The sequence below is a fragment of the Zootoca vivipara genome, chromosome 2, assembly GCF_965207765.1.
Source record: "Zootoca vivipara chromosome 2, rZooViv2.hap1.1, whole genome shotgun sequence".
Classification (NCBI taxonomy): Eukaryota; Metazoa; Chordata; class Lepidosauria; order Squamata; family Lacertidae; genus Zootoca; species Zootoca vivipara.
In genome coordinates, this window is record NC_142584.1 from 31,997,286 (window position 1) to 32,016,757 (window position 19,472).

A 19,472-nucleotide genomic window follows, 5' to 3' on the forward strand; every position below is an offset into this window, starting at 1 on the left:
GGATGTGTCCTTTTATTTAAAATGCACCTCTAGGTTATTTGTGGGGGCCTGCCTCGTGTTTTTACAAGAGTAGAATGTGTGCTTTTATTTAAAATGCATCTCTGGGTTATTCGTGGGGCATAGGAATTCGTTGTGGGGCATAGGAATCCCCCCCCCAAAAATATAGCCAGGCCAAGCACATGGTCTGAGGGATGGTGGACTGGCCCACGGCTGAAAAAGGTTGCTGACCCCTGATCTAAGATGTGTGTGGAATTATGCTTGTATACATGGCACACACTTCATGCTGTTGGGTGTGAATAACGAGATTCTAGACATGCACACTTTGGACATGTGTAAGCCCTAGGAAGTTCAAGGGTTTGAAATTCTGTCAGGCCTACAAGATCAGGCAGGGACCTGCTTCCACAACCTGCAAAGGTTGCCGTACCCAGAATGCCCAGCAGCACCCTCACTTTTGGGCCAACTACACCAAGGTTATATCAGTGCAACTCCAAGGAGATATAAATGTTTTCAGGGTTTTGCCATGAATGTCCTCCCCCCCCCCCCAAAAAAATAAATAAATAAGCATTCGGGTCCTCCATTTTCTCCATGCCATCATATTTTTATGTGTGGTGAAATAATTGCCTTCCTTAGAGCCAAATGGTAGTAGGCTCCTACTCTGTGGTGGTATTGGCTGCCTAAAGACTAGGGAGAAATTTGGCTTTGTTCATGTTTTAATGCAAACCTGCTTAATTCACACTTCCTGAAACGATATGAAATGACTTCCTGAAACCAAAATCTGTACTTTTCTGACCTTTGGAATGTTGTCCCCCAACAAAACAGTGTCCAGAAATGTGTTTATTGGGGGGTGAGGGTGCATTGTGTAAAAATGAATACATTAATTAAAGTAACATACAAAAATGCATTATTTTAGGGGATATTACATGCAATGATGTGCCTAGCAGGAGAGATAGGAGGCGGAGAGATACACACGAAAAAGTTGACTTTTCATGATGACTTAAGAAAAAAAACTGATATGAAAATGTGATTGAAAAAATGGAGAAACTAAAAGAAGGATGTTGCATTTTGGGCAGGAATTTAAAATTCCTCTTTACCGCTCTCTTCCAGCCTTCCCAGCCTTCTCTAGTTATTCAAGGGGTTTGTACGTCTCTTGTGGTGGTTTGTGTGCATTGTGTACGGTGGTGTTTGCTTGCTTGTTCTGACTTGGGAAGATACTTAGCAGGGCACCCCAAGGATGGAGCCAGCAGCCTCTAGGTTTGCTCCAAAGGTATGGAGTGTGTGAAGATTAGTAGTTAATGGAAACTTGGGGGGCTCACAGTGCACGTGAGCAGGACCATCAGAAAGTTTGGCTGTTTGACTTGGTGGTAACTTTCACACGAGACACAGCAAGCCAGTCTTTCCTTCTTCCATTAGGCTATTCAGGAATGATGAGCATGCCGTCTTACCAACCCATGCCCGTCATGGGCGGCATGATGCCAGCCACCATGCCAATGATGCCAACTCTTGGTGGAATGGGAACAATGCCAGGTAAGAATAATACAGAAAATGTGGCAAGGGTCAAAACAGGTTGAAATGCAGGAGATTTTGAGGGGGGGGGGAAGGCTGTCATTCATCCTTTGCACAGTAGAGCACTGTGTCACTTTTCTTACTGTCTAAACTGGCTTGCTAAAACTGGCTGAGAAAAAAATGTGCAAGTTTTAAAAAAAGTCTTCCTGCCTCAATGCGTTACAAATGACGTAAAAGCATGTGGAATGTACTCTGCAATTTGACACTGTACTTCTGTTTCATGCTTTAACAGTTTTCCAAGCTTTTTAGGATTCACTGAATATAGTAAATATAGTATTGGAAAGAGGAGAGTTAGTATGGAATTGTGTTGAATTTTGCAGTCCTGTCCCCTGATAATATTATCCCCATCTGGGAGGAAGAGCCTCTGGTTGCTGTGCATTCAACAGGAAGTAACCACATACTGTGTGGATCTCGGACTTTAGCTTTATGAGCCTTCATAGATGTCTCTTTCTTTCACTCAGCTATGGCTATGCCTCAGCCCCAGCCCATTATGCCATCAATGGATCCAAACCAGATAGCTGCACAGCAACAAGCCTTCATCAACCAGCAGGCCTTGCTTATGGTAAGTGAAAGGGTTTAGAACAATGGGTGATGAGCAAGTGGGTACAAGGCGCTTTGAAAACATAACTATGCTGTTGCCTTTTGTCATGAATCATGTCTCACTTGCCTGCTTGCCAGTGTTTATTATGCACCACAAGTGTCCAGTTGTTAGGTTTTTAATTCCTCTTTCAAATGTTGCTTTTGTGTTCCTAACTGTTTTTAATTATTTTATGTATAATTCGCCTTGGGATGGCAGTTTAGAAGTCAGTTAATAAATTAACTGTAATAACAAACAAACAAACAAACAAACAAACAAACAAACATATAAGTGGTCTCAGTAGCTTCATCCCTTCTCTTTCCTCCAATATATATCTACTAGTCTCAAAATCCCCCGGGTCGAAAGCCTGAAACTGTCAAGTTGGTCAGGCCAAGGCTCCTGAAATATTGGATTTCATGTTTCAGGCTCAGCAGATGACTCTTCAAGCCATGACAATCTCCCAGCAGCAGCAGCAAAAGGAGCAACAGCGCCAGCAAAAAGACAGGTCTCCTGAGCTTTCAAGGCCAAGACAAACATCACCACAGAGGAGGTCACTTGAGCTTTCAAGGCCAAGTCGAGCATCAGAACAGGAGCGATCGCCTGAATCTTCAAGGCCAAGACGAGCGTCTCCTCCTCCACATCTGCCAGCTCCAACTGCTAAACCCAAGAGCCTCAAAAGCGCCACCAACCAAGATGCATCAGTGCCTGACCTACAAGAATATCCATCTCCACCACCAGCACCGGTACTGGGGTGTCCAGCAAGTATTCCTCTGTAGAATTGCCCGCACAACTTCTGCATCATACCATGGTTTCTGCAAAACCACAAACCTTAAAGCATTGGTCTTCCAGATGCTGCTGATTTGCAACTCCTGTCAGCCCCAGCAAGCAAGGCTAGTTGCCTGGGGTGATGAGAGTTGTAGTTCAGCAACAAAGGTTCCCCCACAGCTGACTTTAAAGGGAGAAAGAACTGAACTCTGGTCTCACTGCTTTCTGATTTTACGCTCCGCTATTAACTTGTTAGAACTCAGACCTGATTCTCACAAACAGCATATAACATGGTAAACCTGTGTCCAAATAGGGGCTCACATGTCTGAATGCTATTCAATACAAAAGAAAGGTTCTCTTTATATAGAAAAGACGTCAAGGTGAAAGCTAGAATGCTTTCCCTGACATCTAGTTTTGTTGGGTTTTTCTTTTTTTAAAAAAACCTTAATGGGGAAGCCTTTAGTCATGTGAGCTCCCACCTGCAGCTTCCAGCGTTAAAGCCCAGGCACGGGTTTTTTAAAAACTAGGTTTGAGTTGGGCATGACTGAGCTGCCACAAAATGCTATATATGGGGTGGGGAGATGGCTCCTCATTTTTTCAGACATCCCTGACTGGGCTCAGTCAGTGAGGCCTAACTGAGGAACATACAGTGGTACCTCGGTTTATGAACACAATTGGTTCCGGAAGTCTGTTCATAAACTGAAGCGTTCATAAACTGAAGCGAACTTTCCCATTGAAAGTAATGGAAAGTGGATTAATCCGTTCCAGACGGTCCGCGGAGTAACCATTCATAAACTGAAGCGAACTTTTCCATTGAAAGTAATGGAAAGTGGATTAATCCGTTCCAGACGGGTCCGCGAAGTACTTAAACTGAAGCGTTCATAAACTGAAACATGGGTGTAATTGGTTCCGGAAGTCTGTTCATAAACTGAAGCGTTCATAAACTGAAGCGAACTTTCCCATTAAAAGTAATGGAAAGTGAATTAATCCGTTCCAGATGGGTCCGCGGCGTTCATAAACCGAAAATTCATAAACCGAGGTGTTCATAAACCGAGGTTCCACTGTACTGGGTTATGTCTTCTAGATCACCCTCCTCCACGGAAACCAGTCCTCAGACATCAGAGAGGACCCCATCTCTCGAGAGTCGTTCCAGAAGAAAGTTGAGTTCTTCCAGAAAATGGGTGAGCCACATCATGCTGTTGCTCTGGGCTTCATCCCAGATGGGGCATCATTCCATTTTTACACATCAGTATGTCTTCATGCTCCACACTTAAACAAATTGCTATAATTATTAACTGCTTTGTGGTACTAATTCATTCCTGAGGAAAGTGCCAGTGTTTTGTAAGAACCCGAGTGCATTCCTGGGGAATAAACATTGTTTTGAGTTCTGCCAAGAAAAGATAAGTATCTCTAGGTGAATGGGAGGCAAGGTGAGGACCTCTATTGACAGGTCAGTTTTGTGCTTCTATGGTTCAACTTTTTGGGTTGAGGAGGAAAATGCCCCTCTTGGTAAATAATAATAATAATAATAATAATAATAATAATAATAATAAAATTAATAAATTACTAAATTTATTATTTCTATCCTGCCCATCTGTGCAGCTCCCAAAATAATAATAATAATAATAATAATAATAATAATAATAATAATAATAATGCAATAAAACACCAGACATTAAAAACTTCACTGAACAGGCCTACTAGGAACATTTCTTCACCACCATCTTTAGCAGCCTTCCTCAACCTTGTGCCCTGTGGATATTGTCCCATCTGCCCCAGCCAGCATGGCCAAAGTCAGGGAGGATGGGAGCTATAGTCCAAAACACCTGTGAACACCAGATTAAGAAGGTTGATCTATATCCGTGTGTATTTTACTAAACTCTCACCTTGTCCAATAGCCATCTAAGGTATGACACGTTTTTATGTCTCTTCTGTTGTGCTTGTGGCACACTATCACTGCAAATAAAGAAATACAGTCGTACCTTGGTTTTGGAACAGCTTAGTTTCCCAACATTTTGGCTCCTGAACGACGCAAACCCAAAAGTGGGTGTTCCGGTTTGCGAACGTTCTTTTGGAACCCGAACGTCCAATGGGGCTTCTGGTTGGCTGCAGAAAGCGCCTGCAGCCAACCAGAAGCCCCGTCGGACGTTCGGGTTCCAAAAGAACGTTCGCAAACCGGAACGCTCACTTTCTGCAGCCAATCAGAAACCGGAACGCTCGCTTTCTGCAGCCAATCAGAAGCCGTGCTTTGGTTTCCAAACGTTTTGGAAGTCGAACAGTCTTCCAGAACGGATTCTGTTCGACTTCCAAGGCTTGTAATGTAAAAAAAACATTAAAGGAGGATGCACAGTCGGCTTAGGGAAAAGGGGTGTTGCTTGGGAACATCCTATGGCCCAGGCAGAGAAGCCAGGAGGGGCTCATTGAGTCCCCAGGCCTGATGTAAGCTGATCTGCTAGTATGGGGCTGAGCTACAAGTTCCTTCCAACCAGCACTTGCTTGTGTTTGGTATTCTAACTGGACTGATGCTGCCAGACCAGACTTAAGAAATTGTTGGCACTTGATTGCCCCTGCTTCTCTACACAGGGCAGCAGAAAAGTCATGTGAAGGAAGCAACTCCTTCTCCAAAAAGGTGGACACCTCCAAGTAAACCACCATCAGAAGACCAAGAGACTAGCCCACAACCAAATTCAGGTAAGTTCTGGTCATGAATATAGTCTCCGCACAGCCTTTTTATTCCTTGCTGGCTGCCTCACTTGCCCATTCTAGCTTCAGTAACGGAGACAGAATGCAGCTAAATAAGGAAGTAGCAAAATACTTATGCATGAGATTGGGAAGGCGCCAAGTAGAAAGAGATAGGCAGGGGTAGAGAAGTTCATAAGGAAGAAACAAGACAAAATCATTTTGCTTACAGTATTTAGAAAACAAGCGCACACACCTTTTCTCTTAATCCTCTGCTGCAGGTTCGCCGCACTCTACGCAGGCAGAAAATGACCAACATTCTCAACCAACCCAGGAGATACGGAGCATCATCAAAACTCACAAGGCTCAGCCTGTCCCACCACCAAAACCCATCACCCCATTTAGGTGAGGAATGGACCTTGGCCTGGTCACCAGGAATTAGAACTCCTTTTAGATATTTGTGCCTGCAGAAGCTTCCATGGTTGCCCCCATGCCAATCAAAGAACATCTAAAGGTTTGGTAGGTTGCCACAATGTTGGGCTTGTCCGCATGTCACATTAAAGCCATAAGTGATGCTTAGTTTATGAAGCTTGGTTAAAGAGGATGTTCGATTGGATTAACCTTGGTTTGTTATGCCGCAGCTGAGTTTATTGGAGTTAATCTCAGTGCCACCCAGTGGCATGTGGTAAAAATTTTCGTAGGAGAACAGTTAGGGCCAGAGGAGCCAGCTTGCAGGGGCGATGGGGGAGAGGGTGTTGTGTGTGTGAGCATCATGCCCCCCTCCCTGTCGTAGCATTGCACCTCCCTCCCTAGAAGAGAAGAGGTTGGATTTGATATCCCTAAGCCAGGCAGAAGCTTCCCAGGCTTTGGAAGGAGGCACCAGGCATTAATACTCTAATTTACCGTGAACATTTAGGAGACTAGCCTAATTCTTCAAGTACACTGACCGCACACCATTGGTGCCACCTTCTCCGTGACTCCAACTTGTTATCAAAGGCCCTTGTGGCACCCTTTCCCTGGCAATGCCTCACTGTGACAGTGGTATCACCAACTTGCTTGCTATTATTGGCTGGTTTGACAGACGCAATGGGCCCAGCCAGGCCAATGTGGTTAGCTGCTTCGCAGACCATGAACTTCCCAAGGGGCTGGATGTTGCCTGTACATGAACCATCTTGTCATAGCAACCCAACATGGGCAGAAGCCTCTAGCTGTTCTTTGGCCAACATGGGAGGAACGGCAGAGTTGTCCAGTTGCATTTGTAAGAGAATGTCTGAAGAAGGGTCTCTGAGGACAGGCATTTTGTTGACTTTTACTGTTGGCCCATACAGCTAACTCACCAGAGCTGGTTTTAAGTTTTTCTTTTCCTATTTGACTTACAGAAACGTCTCTAAACCTTTCGCGAAGAAGAATGACCCAAAGGAGGAAGCTCTGGCAAAGCTGGGGATTGTGGGACACTCGCAGGTGAGTAATAACTTGTCACTTCCAGATGGTTTCCATTGTGACACACCTAGAAAAAACCAATGTGGTCAGTGGCCAAAGTCCTGTTGGGATTCTCCAATTAGCTGTCACGGTGGCAAAAAAAATGAGAGGAATCCATATAAGCCACTACATGCTCCTCAGAGAGAAAAAGTAGGATGCAAGTAGGACAAATAAAAAACAACAAATATATGTACCAAGTGTGACTGGATATCAGAAGGCTCCAGACTTTTATCGATACAGACTTTCTGTACCACCATCACCCCTCTGTCTGCATCTCTGCTTTTGGAGCAGTCTCATGAGAGCCATCTGGTTGAAGCTTATTTGGCTTTTAGAAAGGTGATTGAAATGAGGAAAGTGTCACAATTTCCATTCACCACTAACTCTGATCCCGATGTCCTTAGAAGGCAAGCGACACTGATGCCTCTTGTCTCCTGCAGTTTACGAGATTACTGCCAGCAAGCTTTTCTAAGTGGGTTAAATTAAGCAGTTTGTTTGCTCATCAGCCTTCCATGTTGCTACTCTAGGACTGCAGGTGTGACCCGTGGCCATGTTTAAAATGCTTCTCCTCCGCCTTGCTTTTTCTTTACGCAAACAGCTGTCCTCTGCATCACCGGAGAGGAGCCCCCAAGCATCTCCTCCTCCACTGCCACCACCTGGCAAGTTGTCCAGCTCCATCAAAGAAAAGCAGCTGCCCCTCATGAACCTATTTGCTCGGCCGCCACCAACCTCCCCTCCTAACCCGGTGCTTCCTCCTCCCCCACTGCAACCTCCACCACCCCTTCCTTCGGACTACGCTTCAGAAGAAACTGGCATGAGAGGTATGCGGAGGAGCTTAGATTCTGCAGCCTTGACTTTGTGATGAGTGAGGTGATCTTCTCATCCCCTGTGCCTGCTGATTATCTGTGGCTCATCTTTAGGGTGCAGAGCTATGTGCTCACTGTCCATTCAAAGCACTGACTCCCGGTGGAGCACAGGGTCAGATTTAAGGTGCTGGTTTTGACCCTTTAAGCCCTTCATGGCCTAGGACCCTCGTACCTACAGGACCGCCTCTCCCAGTATGCCCCGTGGACGACCTTAAGGTCCATAAATAGCAACACCTTAGAGATCCCAGGCCCTAAGGAAGTCAGATTAGCCTCAACCAGAGCCAGGGCCTTTTCAACATTGGCTCCGGCCTGGTGGAACACTCTTGTCTCATGAGACAAGGGCCCTGCGGGATTTGATTTCTTTCCGCAGGGCCTGTAAGACAGAGTTGGCCTGGAATCAACTTGATCCCCTCCCCCTTTTTCTGATGAGGCTGCATTTTAATTTTAATGTTGTATTTAATCTTGTTTTAAAGCTGTATTTTAATTGTTTTGTGTTCGGTGTTAGCCGCCCTGAGCCCGGTCTTGGCTGGGGAGGGTGGGGTATAAATAAAAATTTATTATTATTATTTCCTGTCCTCAAAGAATCCCGGGCACTGTGGTTTTCTATTAAGGGTTGCTGGAAATCATAACTCTCTGAAGGTTAAACTGCAGTTCCCATAATTCTCTGGTGGAAAGGATGTGATTTGAATGTATTTTAAATGTATGTACAGTAGTGTGTATGCACCTTGGGGCAGCCTTCCCTGGGTCTGGTGGGAGTTGCAGTCGAAGCATCCGCAGGGCCACCAGGTTGGGGAAGACTGGTATGGGCCACAATTCAAAGTGCTGGTCATTATCGATAAGAGGCCTGTTAGAAATAGTGTCTTCTTCCACATGTCTCTGCCAAAACCCTTCTTTTCATCGCAACGGCCGCCGTTTTTATTATTGTGTGTATCATTATTCTTTATAAAACCCTTAATAAACATTATTATCCAAGGCCATTGTTTGAGTCTCTCAACACCTAAAGTTAGACAAGTGGAGACCAAGGAGAGTTTTCTCAATCCATAGTGCCCAACATATGAATCATCTTCCCCTGAGAAGCTGACATGACATCTACCTTGATATCTATTTGACATCAGGCAGTGGTTCTGGCTTGGACTTTTAGCTGGTCATAAATGTCTTCTTCAGGATATTGTTGACTTTGCTTACTCTGTGTCTTTAGCTTCTGTGTATTATTGTTTTATTCAGTTTCTTGTGTTCGTTTTTATTATTTTAAATCGTACACAGCCCGGGGAGCCTTGTAATATAGGGCAGTTTATAAAATCACCCAACCAGCAAAAACACTTCCCTTTTAGCAAGTTTTTGTTTCAGAAAGGTTTTTACCTACCTTATGGATACAGTCTATAAACCTGAACAATTCAACAAATAATCTACAACAATCTTTACTGAAACCCCTAACGGGAGTTAGGTGCATGATGCTTTATTATTTTGGGGAGAACACGACTGTGGATAGTGAAGATCTTGGCAGTACCACAATATATTGATTTGTAAGCCCCTTTGAGGGCCCCTTTGGTGGAAAAGTGACATATAAATGGTGAAGCAACCGTAATAATAATAAAATCCCTTCTTTTGACATCCCTTTTGTTACACTTAGACTCAGCTCAGACAGTGGTGGAAGACGGCGGGATCAGAACCCAGCTCTTAGGACACTCCGCTAGTGTCACTTTCTCCTATACCAACCCTACTTGGAAGCTCTTCCTGCGCAAGGAGGTATGTCAAGGTCCTTTGTATCCCAGCACTGCTTTCTGGAAGTGGGAGAACTGGCTAATCCAGCTTTGCGATGGGAACATCTCGCAAGAGCTGGGAATCCTGGCCAGGTGACCTGTCACGGACACTGCTCTGCTTTGTTATGCTTTGGGTCCTGTCTTCAAACTGAGCTTGAACCATCTCAGTGTGTTCCCTCGTTCTAGGAAGCGCAACAAAACAAGTGTTGTGGTAAAGACATGCGATGGTACGGCCTCATGGTCTCTCCCACCGTGATAAATTCTGCAGGTTTGGGAGTAGGAATAATCCTGGGAATGGTAAAGGAGGAAAATAAATTCTGAATAGGTGTGATGACCACAAGGCCCGGGGCAGATATAAATCCACACACTGTAATAGGGATTGACTTGGACTCTGTATGTCACGTTTGCATGCCTTGCGCTGAGGAGGACAGGAGATGAAGAGCAAGAATGGGACTGCTCTCTCTCTCTATGCCAAGTGTGTTGGACGGGCGAGTTGTGTAAAGAATCAGCTGTTCTTCTTCTTTGAACTTTAGTCAAAACTGTGTCCTTAAAAAACTAACTCACACCAGTGCACTGGATCACTGGTTGGCTTGGATGGAGAGATAAATGGTTACATGTTTTGAAGACAGCTTTGTGTTTGTTTCCCAACAGGTTTTTTACCCCAAGGAAAACTTCAGTCATCCTTATTGCTTAAATTTGTTATGTGACCAGGTGAGCAGCATTTGGGGGGGGGGGGACTCACTTTCCTTCTTCTTGGTCCATTAACATCTGCACATGTCTTTCTTTCCCCTTTTCCCTCTCCTGGGGTTTTTTGTGCCTTCTTAAATCCACGCACCTGCTTTCTGCTTTGAGCTTCAAAGCTCTTGGACTGACGTTTCCAGTAAGACGTATGTGAGTCCAATCAAAGTCAATCTTCTTTGCTCCCTCTCAGATCATGACAGACACTTATTCGGAGTCATGCATTCGGATCTCCAAAGAGGAGAAGCGTAAGATGAAAGACCTGTTGGGTAAGCAGCCCCCTCTCCAACCACTTGACCCTAACCCATGCCCCATATATCTTGGGGACATACAGCTTCTTCCTGGAATTAAAAGGCTCCTTGGATGCCTCTGTCACAGGCTGTGCATTAGGGATATGTGGACTGTCATGTGCAAATCCTGTCCATAGCAGACTTTGCCTGTGCTCTCTCGGTACTTAATTAACTTATCACAAAACCACCTAAGATTCCTCTTGGTTCCACAAGTATGATTCAACAGATGTTAGAGTTGCCTATGCATTCCTGCAGATATAGTCTTATTACTAAAATCCCAGGATGAGTTACAAACATTTAAAATGCAACATTTAAACAGGTTTTTTTTTATTAAAAAAAAGCTTTTACTGATTTTCACGGATAACAGAGGTACATATAACATCTTTGTCTTCAATCACATTTGGTGTGAAACATTGCTATCATAGGCATTGTGAGGTTTAGTGACGGGGGGATGGAGAGGTGAGAGAAAGAAGTGGAGTGACGATTTTGCTATCAGAATATCAGATTCCTGCTTCTAGAATTTTGCTTCCTTGCTTGAAACATTTGGGGTTTGGTGCTGCTTAACTAAGGGGGCTGACTAAAAATACAGGCCCATTTCTCCAGCAGAGTTAGCGCAGCTTAACTCTGTTAAGACTACTAATGACAAATTGGAACCATTTCCTGCCTCTGCTGATTAAACATTTTCCTTTCTGCATCCTTGCCAGTGGAGTTCCAGGTGGGCATGGATGCCAGCTCCATTCTAGATGATGGGATAAAGAAGAGGATTGTGGTAGCTGCTCGTGATAACTGGGCTAACTATTTTTCCCGCCTTTTCCCAGTTAAGGTAAGCCAGGCTAGCTGTTGCTTGAGGGACCTGGGACCTTATCTCCTGTAGGGGGGAGAGAGAGACTCTCTTGGGTTTTGCTTGCGAGTTGGGTGGGTGATTTGTTTGTGTCTCTCACCCTTTTATTATCTACTTCTCAACCTTGGTGCTGACCCTGCCTAGGTTGCTACTTGGAATGTTTTAAACAGTTAAACATATAATAATTAATAATAATAATAATAATAATAATAATAATAATAATAATAATTTATTATTTATACCCCGCCCATCTGGCTGCGTTTCCCCAGCCACTCTGGGAGGCTTCCAACAGAAATATTAAAATACACTAATTTCTTAAAGATTAAAAGTTTCCCTAAACAAGGCTGCCTTCAGATGTCCTCTAAAAGTCCGGTAGTTGTTTTTCTCTTTGACATCTGATGGGAGGGCGTTCCACAGGGCGGGTGCCACTACCGAGAAGGCCTTCTGCCTGGTTCCCTGTAACTTGGCTTCTCGCAGTGAGGGAACCGCCAGAAGGCCCTCGGCACTGGACCTCAGTGTCCGGGCAAAGCAATGAAGGTGGAGACGCTCCTTCAGGTATCCTGGACCGAGGCCGTTTAGGGCTTTAAAGGTCAGCACCAACACTTTGAATTGTGCTCGGAAACGTACTGGGAGCCAATGCAGGTCTTTCAAGACCGGTGTTATGTGGTCTCGGCGGCTGCTCCCAGTCACCAGTCTGGCTGCCGCATTCTGGATTAATTGTAGTTTCCGGGTCACCTTCAAAGGTAGCCCCACATAGAGTGCATTGCAGTAGTCCAAGCGAGAGATAACTAGAGCATGCACCACTCTGGCGAGACAGTCCGCGGGCAGGTAGGGTTTCAGCCTGCGTACCAGATAACAACAACAACAAAACAACTTTTATTTATACCCCGCCCTCCCCAGCCAAAGTCGGGCTCAGGGCGGCTAACATCAGATATATAACATTAGTATAAAATCAAACAATAATTAAATTGCCTCCTAAAAACAGGTCAAAATCAAATTAAAGTCTAATTAGATGGCTTTCCGCAGGGTTAGGGTTGGGAACAGTAAGTGCTCATCGGCCCAACAGTGAAGCTACAAGCTTCAAGTTAAAGCTCATCCCATCCGTTACCTGATTGTATGGTGTCTTAGGCAAACCATTATCCCCTCAGCATCCTATCTTGAAGCAGTTGGGGATAAGGGTTGGATATGGAGTAAAAAAATAGTACCTCACAGGGCTAATGTAATAAGGAAATAATTGATGTGACTATCTCAGAACGCTTGAAGTGCTCTGTATGTATAGAAGGCAGAAACTATTAAAGCAGGCCTAACACATCCTCAAAGCCAAATCAAATGCATTCAGAATAATCCAATGTATGTGGAGGAGACTCTTGAGAGTCCCATGGACTGCAAGAAGATCAAACCTATCCATTCTTAAGGAAATCAGCCCTGAGTGCTCCCTGGAAGGACAGATCCTGAAGCTGAGGCTCCAATACTTTGGCCACCTCATGAGAAGAGAAGAATCCTTGGAAAAGACCCTGATGTTGGGAAAGATTGAGGGCACTAGGAGAAGGGGACGACAGAGGACGAGATGGTTGGACAGTGTTCTCGAAGCTACGAACATGAGTTTGACCAAACTGCGGGAGGCAGTGCAAGACAGGAGTGCCTGGCGTGCTTTGGTCCATGGGGTCACGAAGAGTCGGACATGACTAAACAACAACAACAATGTGTGTGAAACTTGTTGTACCTTTACAACTTAATGCTGCAGTTCGGAGGTTGCATATTTGAAAGCTAGCCAATGTGTGTATTGAGAGGGGGAGACTCCCTGCACTTAGGAAATGACCTCATTGGCGAGGAGATACTGTCGTGTAGCCCTTTCCCTAGTGAGTAAGTTCTCCAGCCCAGTTTAATCAACAGCTAGTTGAGTGACAATAACTTATCTGCTCAGCATTTCATGCTGCTCCGATTCCTTATTGAGGAACATAGAAAGCGGCCTTAATGGTTGCTCAAACTATATATATCCGCTTGGCCCAGTGTACTGATTAGTGGCAGATCTCCAGGGTCTCAAGTAGAGAAGGGCCTTTTCCAGCATCCACTTACAGTATCCTTTTCTTAAATGTGAGCTGTTGTGGATTGAATATTGGACCATCTGCTTGCACTCCACCACTGGAATCACCAAGGCCAGCAGCTGTTAGGTGTGGAGTGTTAAGCATGACAAGTTGTCTGGGCCATACTTCCACCCACACCAGCATGCCAATGCTATTCACACAAAGTGATGTGACCTGGTTTTAATGAGACATAGGACACCTGGAACACACCACCCACAAAGTTACGTTTTCCTTATACGCCTCCCCTTATGTTTAAATGAGGCTCCCCACCCCCTTTGCAGTGCTCTGTTTCATTATGCTTGAGCATAATGGCTTCTCTCTTTATCCCTCCATCCCATTTGGTCTGGCCTCCAATGGACACATCTCAGAGATGTTTGCTCTGCAGGATTTTCTGACACTTCTTGCTACCTCTGCACTAAAGGTGCCCCTCATGCCACCGCAAGACATTCTCTCAGTCTTCCCCCACCCCCACTTCTCTTTATTAAAGGGAGAAAACGGGAGTGATGTTCAGATTCTGGCCGTTTCTCACCGGGGGCTCAAGCTGCTGAAGAGAGCAAAAGCATCCGGCTTCAATGCTGAGCAGCTGAAAACCCTTTGCAGTTACAGGTAAGAGGCAATAAAATCCAGCTTTAAGGAGGTGGTGGTGGGTTCTGGGTTCATGAGTTTGCTGAGAAGCTGCAACAAGTTGACCCAAACCTGATCCCTTTGTGGTTGAATGCATAATCTAGATCTAAGAAGTTGGCTGCATGGTGGAATGAATCCAAATTTATTAAAAAATGTATACTGCCCTATACCTATAGATCTCAGGGTGGTTCACAAAATGGCACAGCTCTGTAGGAAAATCTATTTGGGCAGAGTTTTGATGGCACTCAAGTTCCCAGTAGGATTCAGAACATGTGTTGGTCTTTATGGCTATAGCAAAACATATCTACCCTTCCTTTGGTATGCCCACTTCCCTTTACGCTGTTGGATTGTAAGTCTGTGTTCAGGGCCTGTCTTGTGTACATTAACTCCTGTGCAGCACCTGAGATCTTTGGTATAGTTATATCTCATTATTCTCTCTCACAAGATCAACTGATTCCCCCCCCATGGCATTTATGTACCAGTCTTAACAATATTTATCCCAAGGCAGTTTACAATGCATATTAATAAAGCAAAAATAAGAATTAGAGATGCAGTGAAACAATTAAATTCAGTAATCAAATAATACATTTAGAGTGTAATTAGAAAATATGAAACATGGCTTGGTTCAGTTGCTTGATTCATCTGGAGCTATTAACTCTACAAACACACTGATTGTGGCACACTGGAGTCTGGATTGGATGAATGGGTCTGTGTGGGAATCATGGAGGGGTGGTCTAAGCAAGGGAATGGGGCAGGATGGCCTTTCCCTCTTCTTTTCCTGTTCTTTGCATCTTCCCTCCTTGCCCATGTCTTGGCACCTTTTCTGCTTGCTATTATATGTGCACCAACCTCGAATTTCTATCGAGAGGTATCAAGACAAGGAAGGTCCCAGGGGTCTTAGTGAGGTGCAGCCACTGAACTTAGGCAGGTATAAAGGCCAATTATGAACCATATTCTTTGGGTTTTTTTCAGTTATTCAGATGTGCTGTCCTTAGAGCTGATGGACCGCAGTACCCTTCAGTTCTCTCTGAAGGATGAGCAGCTCATCCTTCACTCTCGAAAGGCTCGGCAGATTAAGACCATGGTCGAACTCTTCCTGCTTGAACTGAAAAAGGTGAGAGAAAGCGCCTTTGAAACACCTTGACTCTTTGCTTAAGAAAAGTAGAGGACTCGCTGCCACCACCTCCAGAATAACCACAACACCTTAATTGTGCTTTTCCTTCCTCTCTCCGCTCCTCCCCACCAAAAGGACTCCAACTACGTCATAGCTTTGCGCAGCTATGTAACAGATGACAAGAGCCTCTTGAGCTTCAAGAAAGGCGACTTCATCCAACTACTGCGCATGGAGGGACTGGAGCCAGGTGAGAGGGTCTGGCCGTGAAAGACCACATTGTTGTTCAAAGGTTCCTTCCACATTTCCAGGTCCTTAGCAACTTGCATGCCTGCTACAGACATAGTACTTGGTCAGTTGAAACATCCAGATACCAATGATTTGAGCAGAGAGCCCACTGTAGAAATGCACTTAACCAGCTGCTCAATCTTACTCTTAAGCAGGCATCCCCAAACTGCGGCCCTCCAGATGTTTTGGCCTACAACTCCCATGATCCCTAGCTAACAGGACCAGTGGTCAGGGAAGATGGGAATTGTAGTCCAAAACATCTGGAGGGCCGAAGTTTTGGGATGCCTGCTCTTAAGGATCAGGCTCCAAGGAATCCTGGCCTTTCCATTTGCAGCCAGAGTGAGCTGTGCACAGCATGGATTGGCTAATCCCTGTGTTTCATCTCCATTCTGCTTCAGATTTCATAAAATGTTCGTAGGTTGGTTTGTTTTCAAAAGGAGGTTAGAAGCCAGCACTCACTTGAATGACTCTGCAGTGCTGGGCTTAAAAAAAAACAATCTAAAACTTCCCCCCAAAAGGCAGACATTCCCCTAATTCCCCCCCCCCTGAAAACGCCAGGCAGTGGGGGTGGGGGGGGGAATTAGTGGAGAAAACAAGACAACAGATTGAATCCAGATTATTGATTGTAAAAAAACAGAACAAAGGAAAAGGAAGCCAGAATTGTCCTGCTGATACCAAATTCAATTACTGGGTGCTTTTATTTATTTTTGTTCATCTGTGTGCATGCATTCATAACAATATATTAAACATATGTGAGAAGTGTAGGGTTTCATAAGAAAATACAGGCTCGGAAGCAACGTAGCTGGAAGCTGGGCATAGAAAGGGAGGCCTCACAAGCAGCCCCATCCCCAAATGTCCAGGTGTGAATTTCAGGCTCTTTTCCCCACAGGCTGGCAGTTTGGCTCCGTTGGCGGTCGCTCCGGCCTTTTCCCTTCCAGCATGGTGCAGCCGGCGGCAGCTCCCACTTACCACAGTCTCCATCCAAACCGTACAAACCGCCAGGAAGCCATCAGGAAGAGCCTAAGGAGAGAAACACAGCTGGAGAGAAACATTAGCAAGGAGGTGAGGCAGGCTGTGAGGAGGCGGCGGCGGTGGCAAATGATTCTACAGTTTCTCTCATGGGTGGGGGGAAATGCTCTGACAGGGAGTAGGGCCTGTGGATTTGAGAGGTCTGTGAGGAAATACAGAGATCCAAAACAGGTCTGCAGTGGGAGAGAAAGGTTGTTTTGGGCGTTGTTGTTTTTTGCTGTTGGAAGCATTTGTAGACTGCTGTTAATTCTAATTATTTACTTATAAAAATGGGACGTGGGTGGCGCTGTGGGTTAAACCACAGAGCCTAGGGCTTGCCGATCAGAAGGTCGGGGGTTTGAATCCCCGCGACGGGGTGAGCTCCCGTTGTTTGGTCCCTGCTCCTGCCAACCTAGCAGTTCGAAAGTACGTCAAAGTGCAAGTTGATAAATAGGGAGCCCACCCACCATTGCCTTTAGCTCTGCCTGCTATGGCGGGAAGGTAAACACCGTTTCCATATGCAGCTCTGGTTTGCCATATGCGGCTTATTCATACTGGCCACATGACCTGGAAGCTGTACGCTGGCTCCCTCGGCCAATAAAGCGAGATGAGCGCCGCAACCCCAGAGTCGGTCACAACTGGACCTAATGGTCAGGGGCCCCTTTACCTTATGATTTGCTTAGTTATAAAATAATTATTTATGTACTGCTATTCATTAAATAAAAAAACCAGAGCAGTTTTTCCAACAGTTATACATAAACCTGAAGTGATGTCTATATGAAGGTTTTCCCTCCTTGCCCCATCAGAACTTGAGCTCCAGCCTGGAGTCAGAAGTCAATAATACAAGAGCCAGCACTCCTCCTTGCAACTATACTATGACGGAGTTTGCCGCAACACACTTCCAGGAAGCCCAGTCCGCGTGAGTAATATGTACCAGAGAGTCTTAATTATTGTGGTGGGTGCTTCCAGATTGGTATTTGTTATGGGATGGGTGCTCCTCATGTATGTAGCTTTTTCACAGTAGCTATACAACATGGTTGGCATCAAAACACCAGCCAGGAATTCCCCATCCCATTTAATTATATTTTTCTTAAAGATGGGATTCGGATATTTTAAATGAATAACACTCTGCTGACCTCTTCTCTTCCTATTTCCTTTATACAAGAGGTAGGGCACCTTCTTTCCTGCGAAGGACCTTTGACCAATGGGAAAAGTCAGTTGTAGGTCGCAGCCAATAGCAGACGGACCTAAAGGCAATGGTGGGTGGGCTCCCAGATGAAAGTGGGTGGGAAGAGGGCCAAAATTGAGTAGAATTTGCAGCAACACTGCAAGATGTTGTAGCTTTGCTGACTCTTTCAATCTGCCACTCCATCTCTGAGGGCTGCCTGACATTAGGCTGCAGACCACAGGCTCCTTACCCCTCCAGCTTTATGCCATATTTTTTGTCCCACTTCCACATAGGAAGTTGTATGCAAAAGGGTTCCCAAGGAGGGCATGTCTTTTGGCAAGGTCTTTGCCCCCACCCACCCCAAATTTCTTTGGGGACAGATATTCTTCCCCTCCCCTCCTGCCAACCTTCTCTGTACCCACTTATTTTAGGTTACTAATATTTCAGAATATGTAGGCAGGCATGTGGAATGATTTGAGTTTGCAGTATAGTAAGCACACAACTTAGACAGGGGTTACATTCCAGGGATTGCCCCTAAAGCCAAAATCATAGAATTGTAGAGTTTTTTTGCCCACAGCCCTGAGATTAAGAGTCTCATGCTCCTATACCTGCGGGTATAGGCCGGTATACAAATGTAATAAATAATGAAATAATAATGCTCTGCCAACTGAGCTATCCTAGGAGCAATCGTGTATAGTCAAAACATATTGGGTGCAATGGCGGGTGGGATAGCCAAAGTCTTTTTCCCTCTAGACTTCTGCCTCCTTTTAAAAAAAAAAGTTTTCCAAGCACGTAAAGCTGAACACGCACATTAAACACACATAAGTTGCGTGCTTACTGTATTGCCCTAGGGCCCTTGAAACAAGAAATGTACTGTTTCTAGTGACAGCACACACACAAAAGTGGAAAAACATTGATGAGAGTAGGAGAGTCACTGGAAAAAAGAAACTTCAAAGGTAAGAATACTCTAGAACCTTCTTTTTCACGCAGATAACCCGAAGAAAGCTGAGCCTGCTCTTCTCCCTCTATATCACTACATGCTTTTTAAACCAACTTCATGTCAAATTGGCAGCCGAACACTCACTTGTGTCTCTGGAGATATCCATGGAACAGCTACCCTATCAGCAACGAATATTATAACAGCCATAAATAATATCCTCTGAACACCCCTTCTGTAAGAGAGCCACTCTTACATTTGTGTTTGGGAGCTGGACTACTTGGAGAAGAGTCTGGAAGATAATGACTGCATTGCCCATATGAGAATCCACTTGCTACGCTGTCAAAATGAACACAAAGAAGCTACCATATGATGCTTTTCAGCTGATGGTATATAACCTCTCAACTCCTGTGAATACTTCCAAACTCTAACAAACACTTTTGGAAAGAATGTGGACAAATAGGCACCTACTTCCACCTTTGGTGGGAATGCCCTCCTTCAATAAAATGGTTTTGGAATGTCTGACAGAACAGTTGCTCTCCCAGCCATGTGGATGCTAATGAATTGTTTTGAACACAGTCATTCTGGTTGTTTGGATAGAGACTTCCATAAACAACTGTACATGACATCCATCCAGATTTCCCCGGACATATCCAGAATACTGCATTCGGCAGCAGTGTCCGGGCGGAAATCGGGA

General features: G+C 45.0%; 1 protein-coding gene across 1 annotated transcript in view; it reads left to right on the top strand.

Moving 5' to 3' along the window:
• Positions 1-19,472, top strand: part of LOC118079835 (unconventional myosin-XVB) — a 65,168-nt gene that overhangs the window by 27,886 nt on the left and 17,810 nt on the right. The window contains exons 21-37 of the mRNA XM_088661178.1: positions 1,411-1,524; positions 2,025-2,125; positions 2,566-2,883; positions 3,990-4,086; positions 5,489-5,596; positions 5,866-5,989; positions 6,964-7,045; positions 7,659-7,881; positions 9,557-9,672; positions 10,338-10,397; positions 10,618-10,693; positions 11,419-11,537; positions 14,127-14,245; positions 15,236-15,377; positions 15,513-15,624; positions 16,552-16,724; positions 17,477-17,589. Coding sequence (XP_088517304.1) covers positions 1,411-1,524; positions 2,025-2,125; positions 2,566-2,883; positions 3,990-4,086; positions 5,489-5,596; positions 5,866-5,989; positions 6,964-7,045; positions 7,659-7,881; positions 9,557-9,672; positions 10,338-10,397; positions 10,618-10,693; positions 11,419-11,537; positions 14,127-14,245; positions 15,236-15,377; positions 15,513-15,624; positions 16,552-16,724; positions 17,477-17,589 — 2,197 coding nt within the window. The remainder of the gene's footprint in view (positions 1-1,410; positions 1,525-2,024; positions 2,126-2,565; positions 2,884-3,989; positions 4,087-5,488; positions 5,597-5,865; positions 5,990-6,963; positions 7,046-7,658; positions 7,882-9,556; positions 9,673-10,337; positions 10,398-10,617; positions 10,694-11,418; positions 11,538-14,126; positions 14,246-15,235; positions 15,378-15,512; positions 15,625-16,551; positions 16,725-17,476; positions 17,590-19,472) is intronic.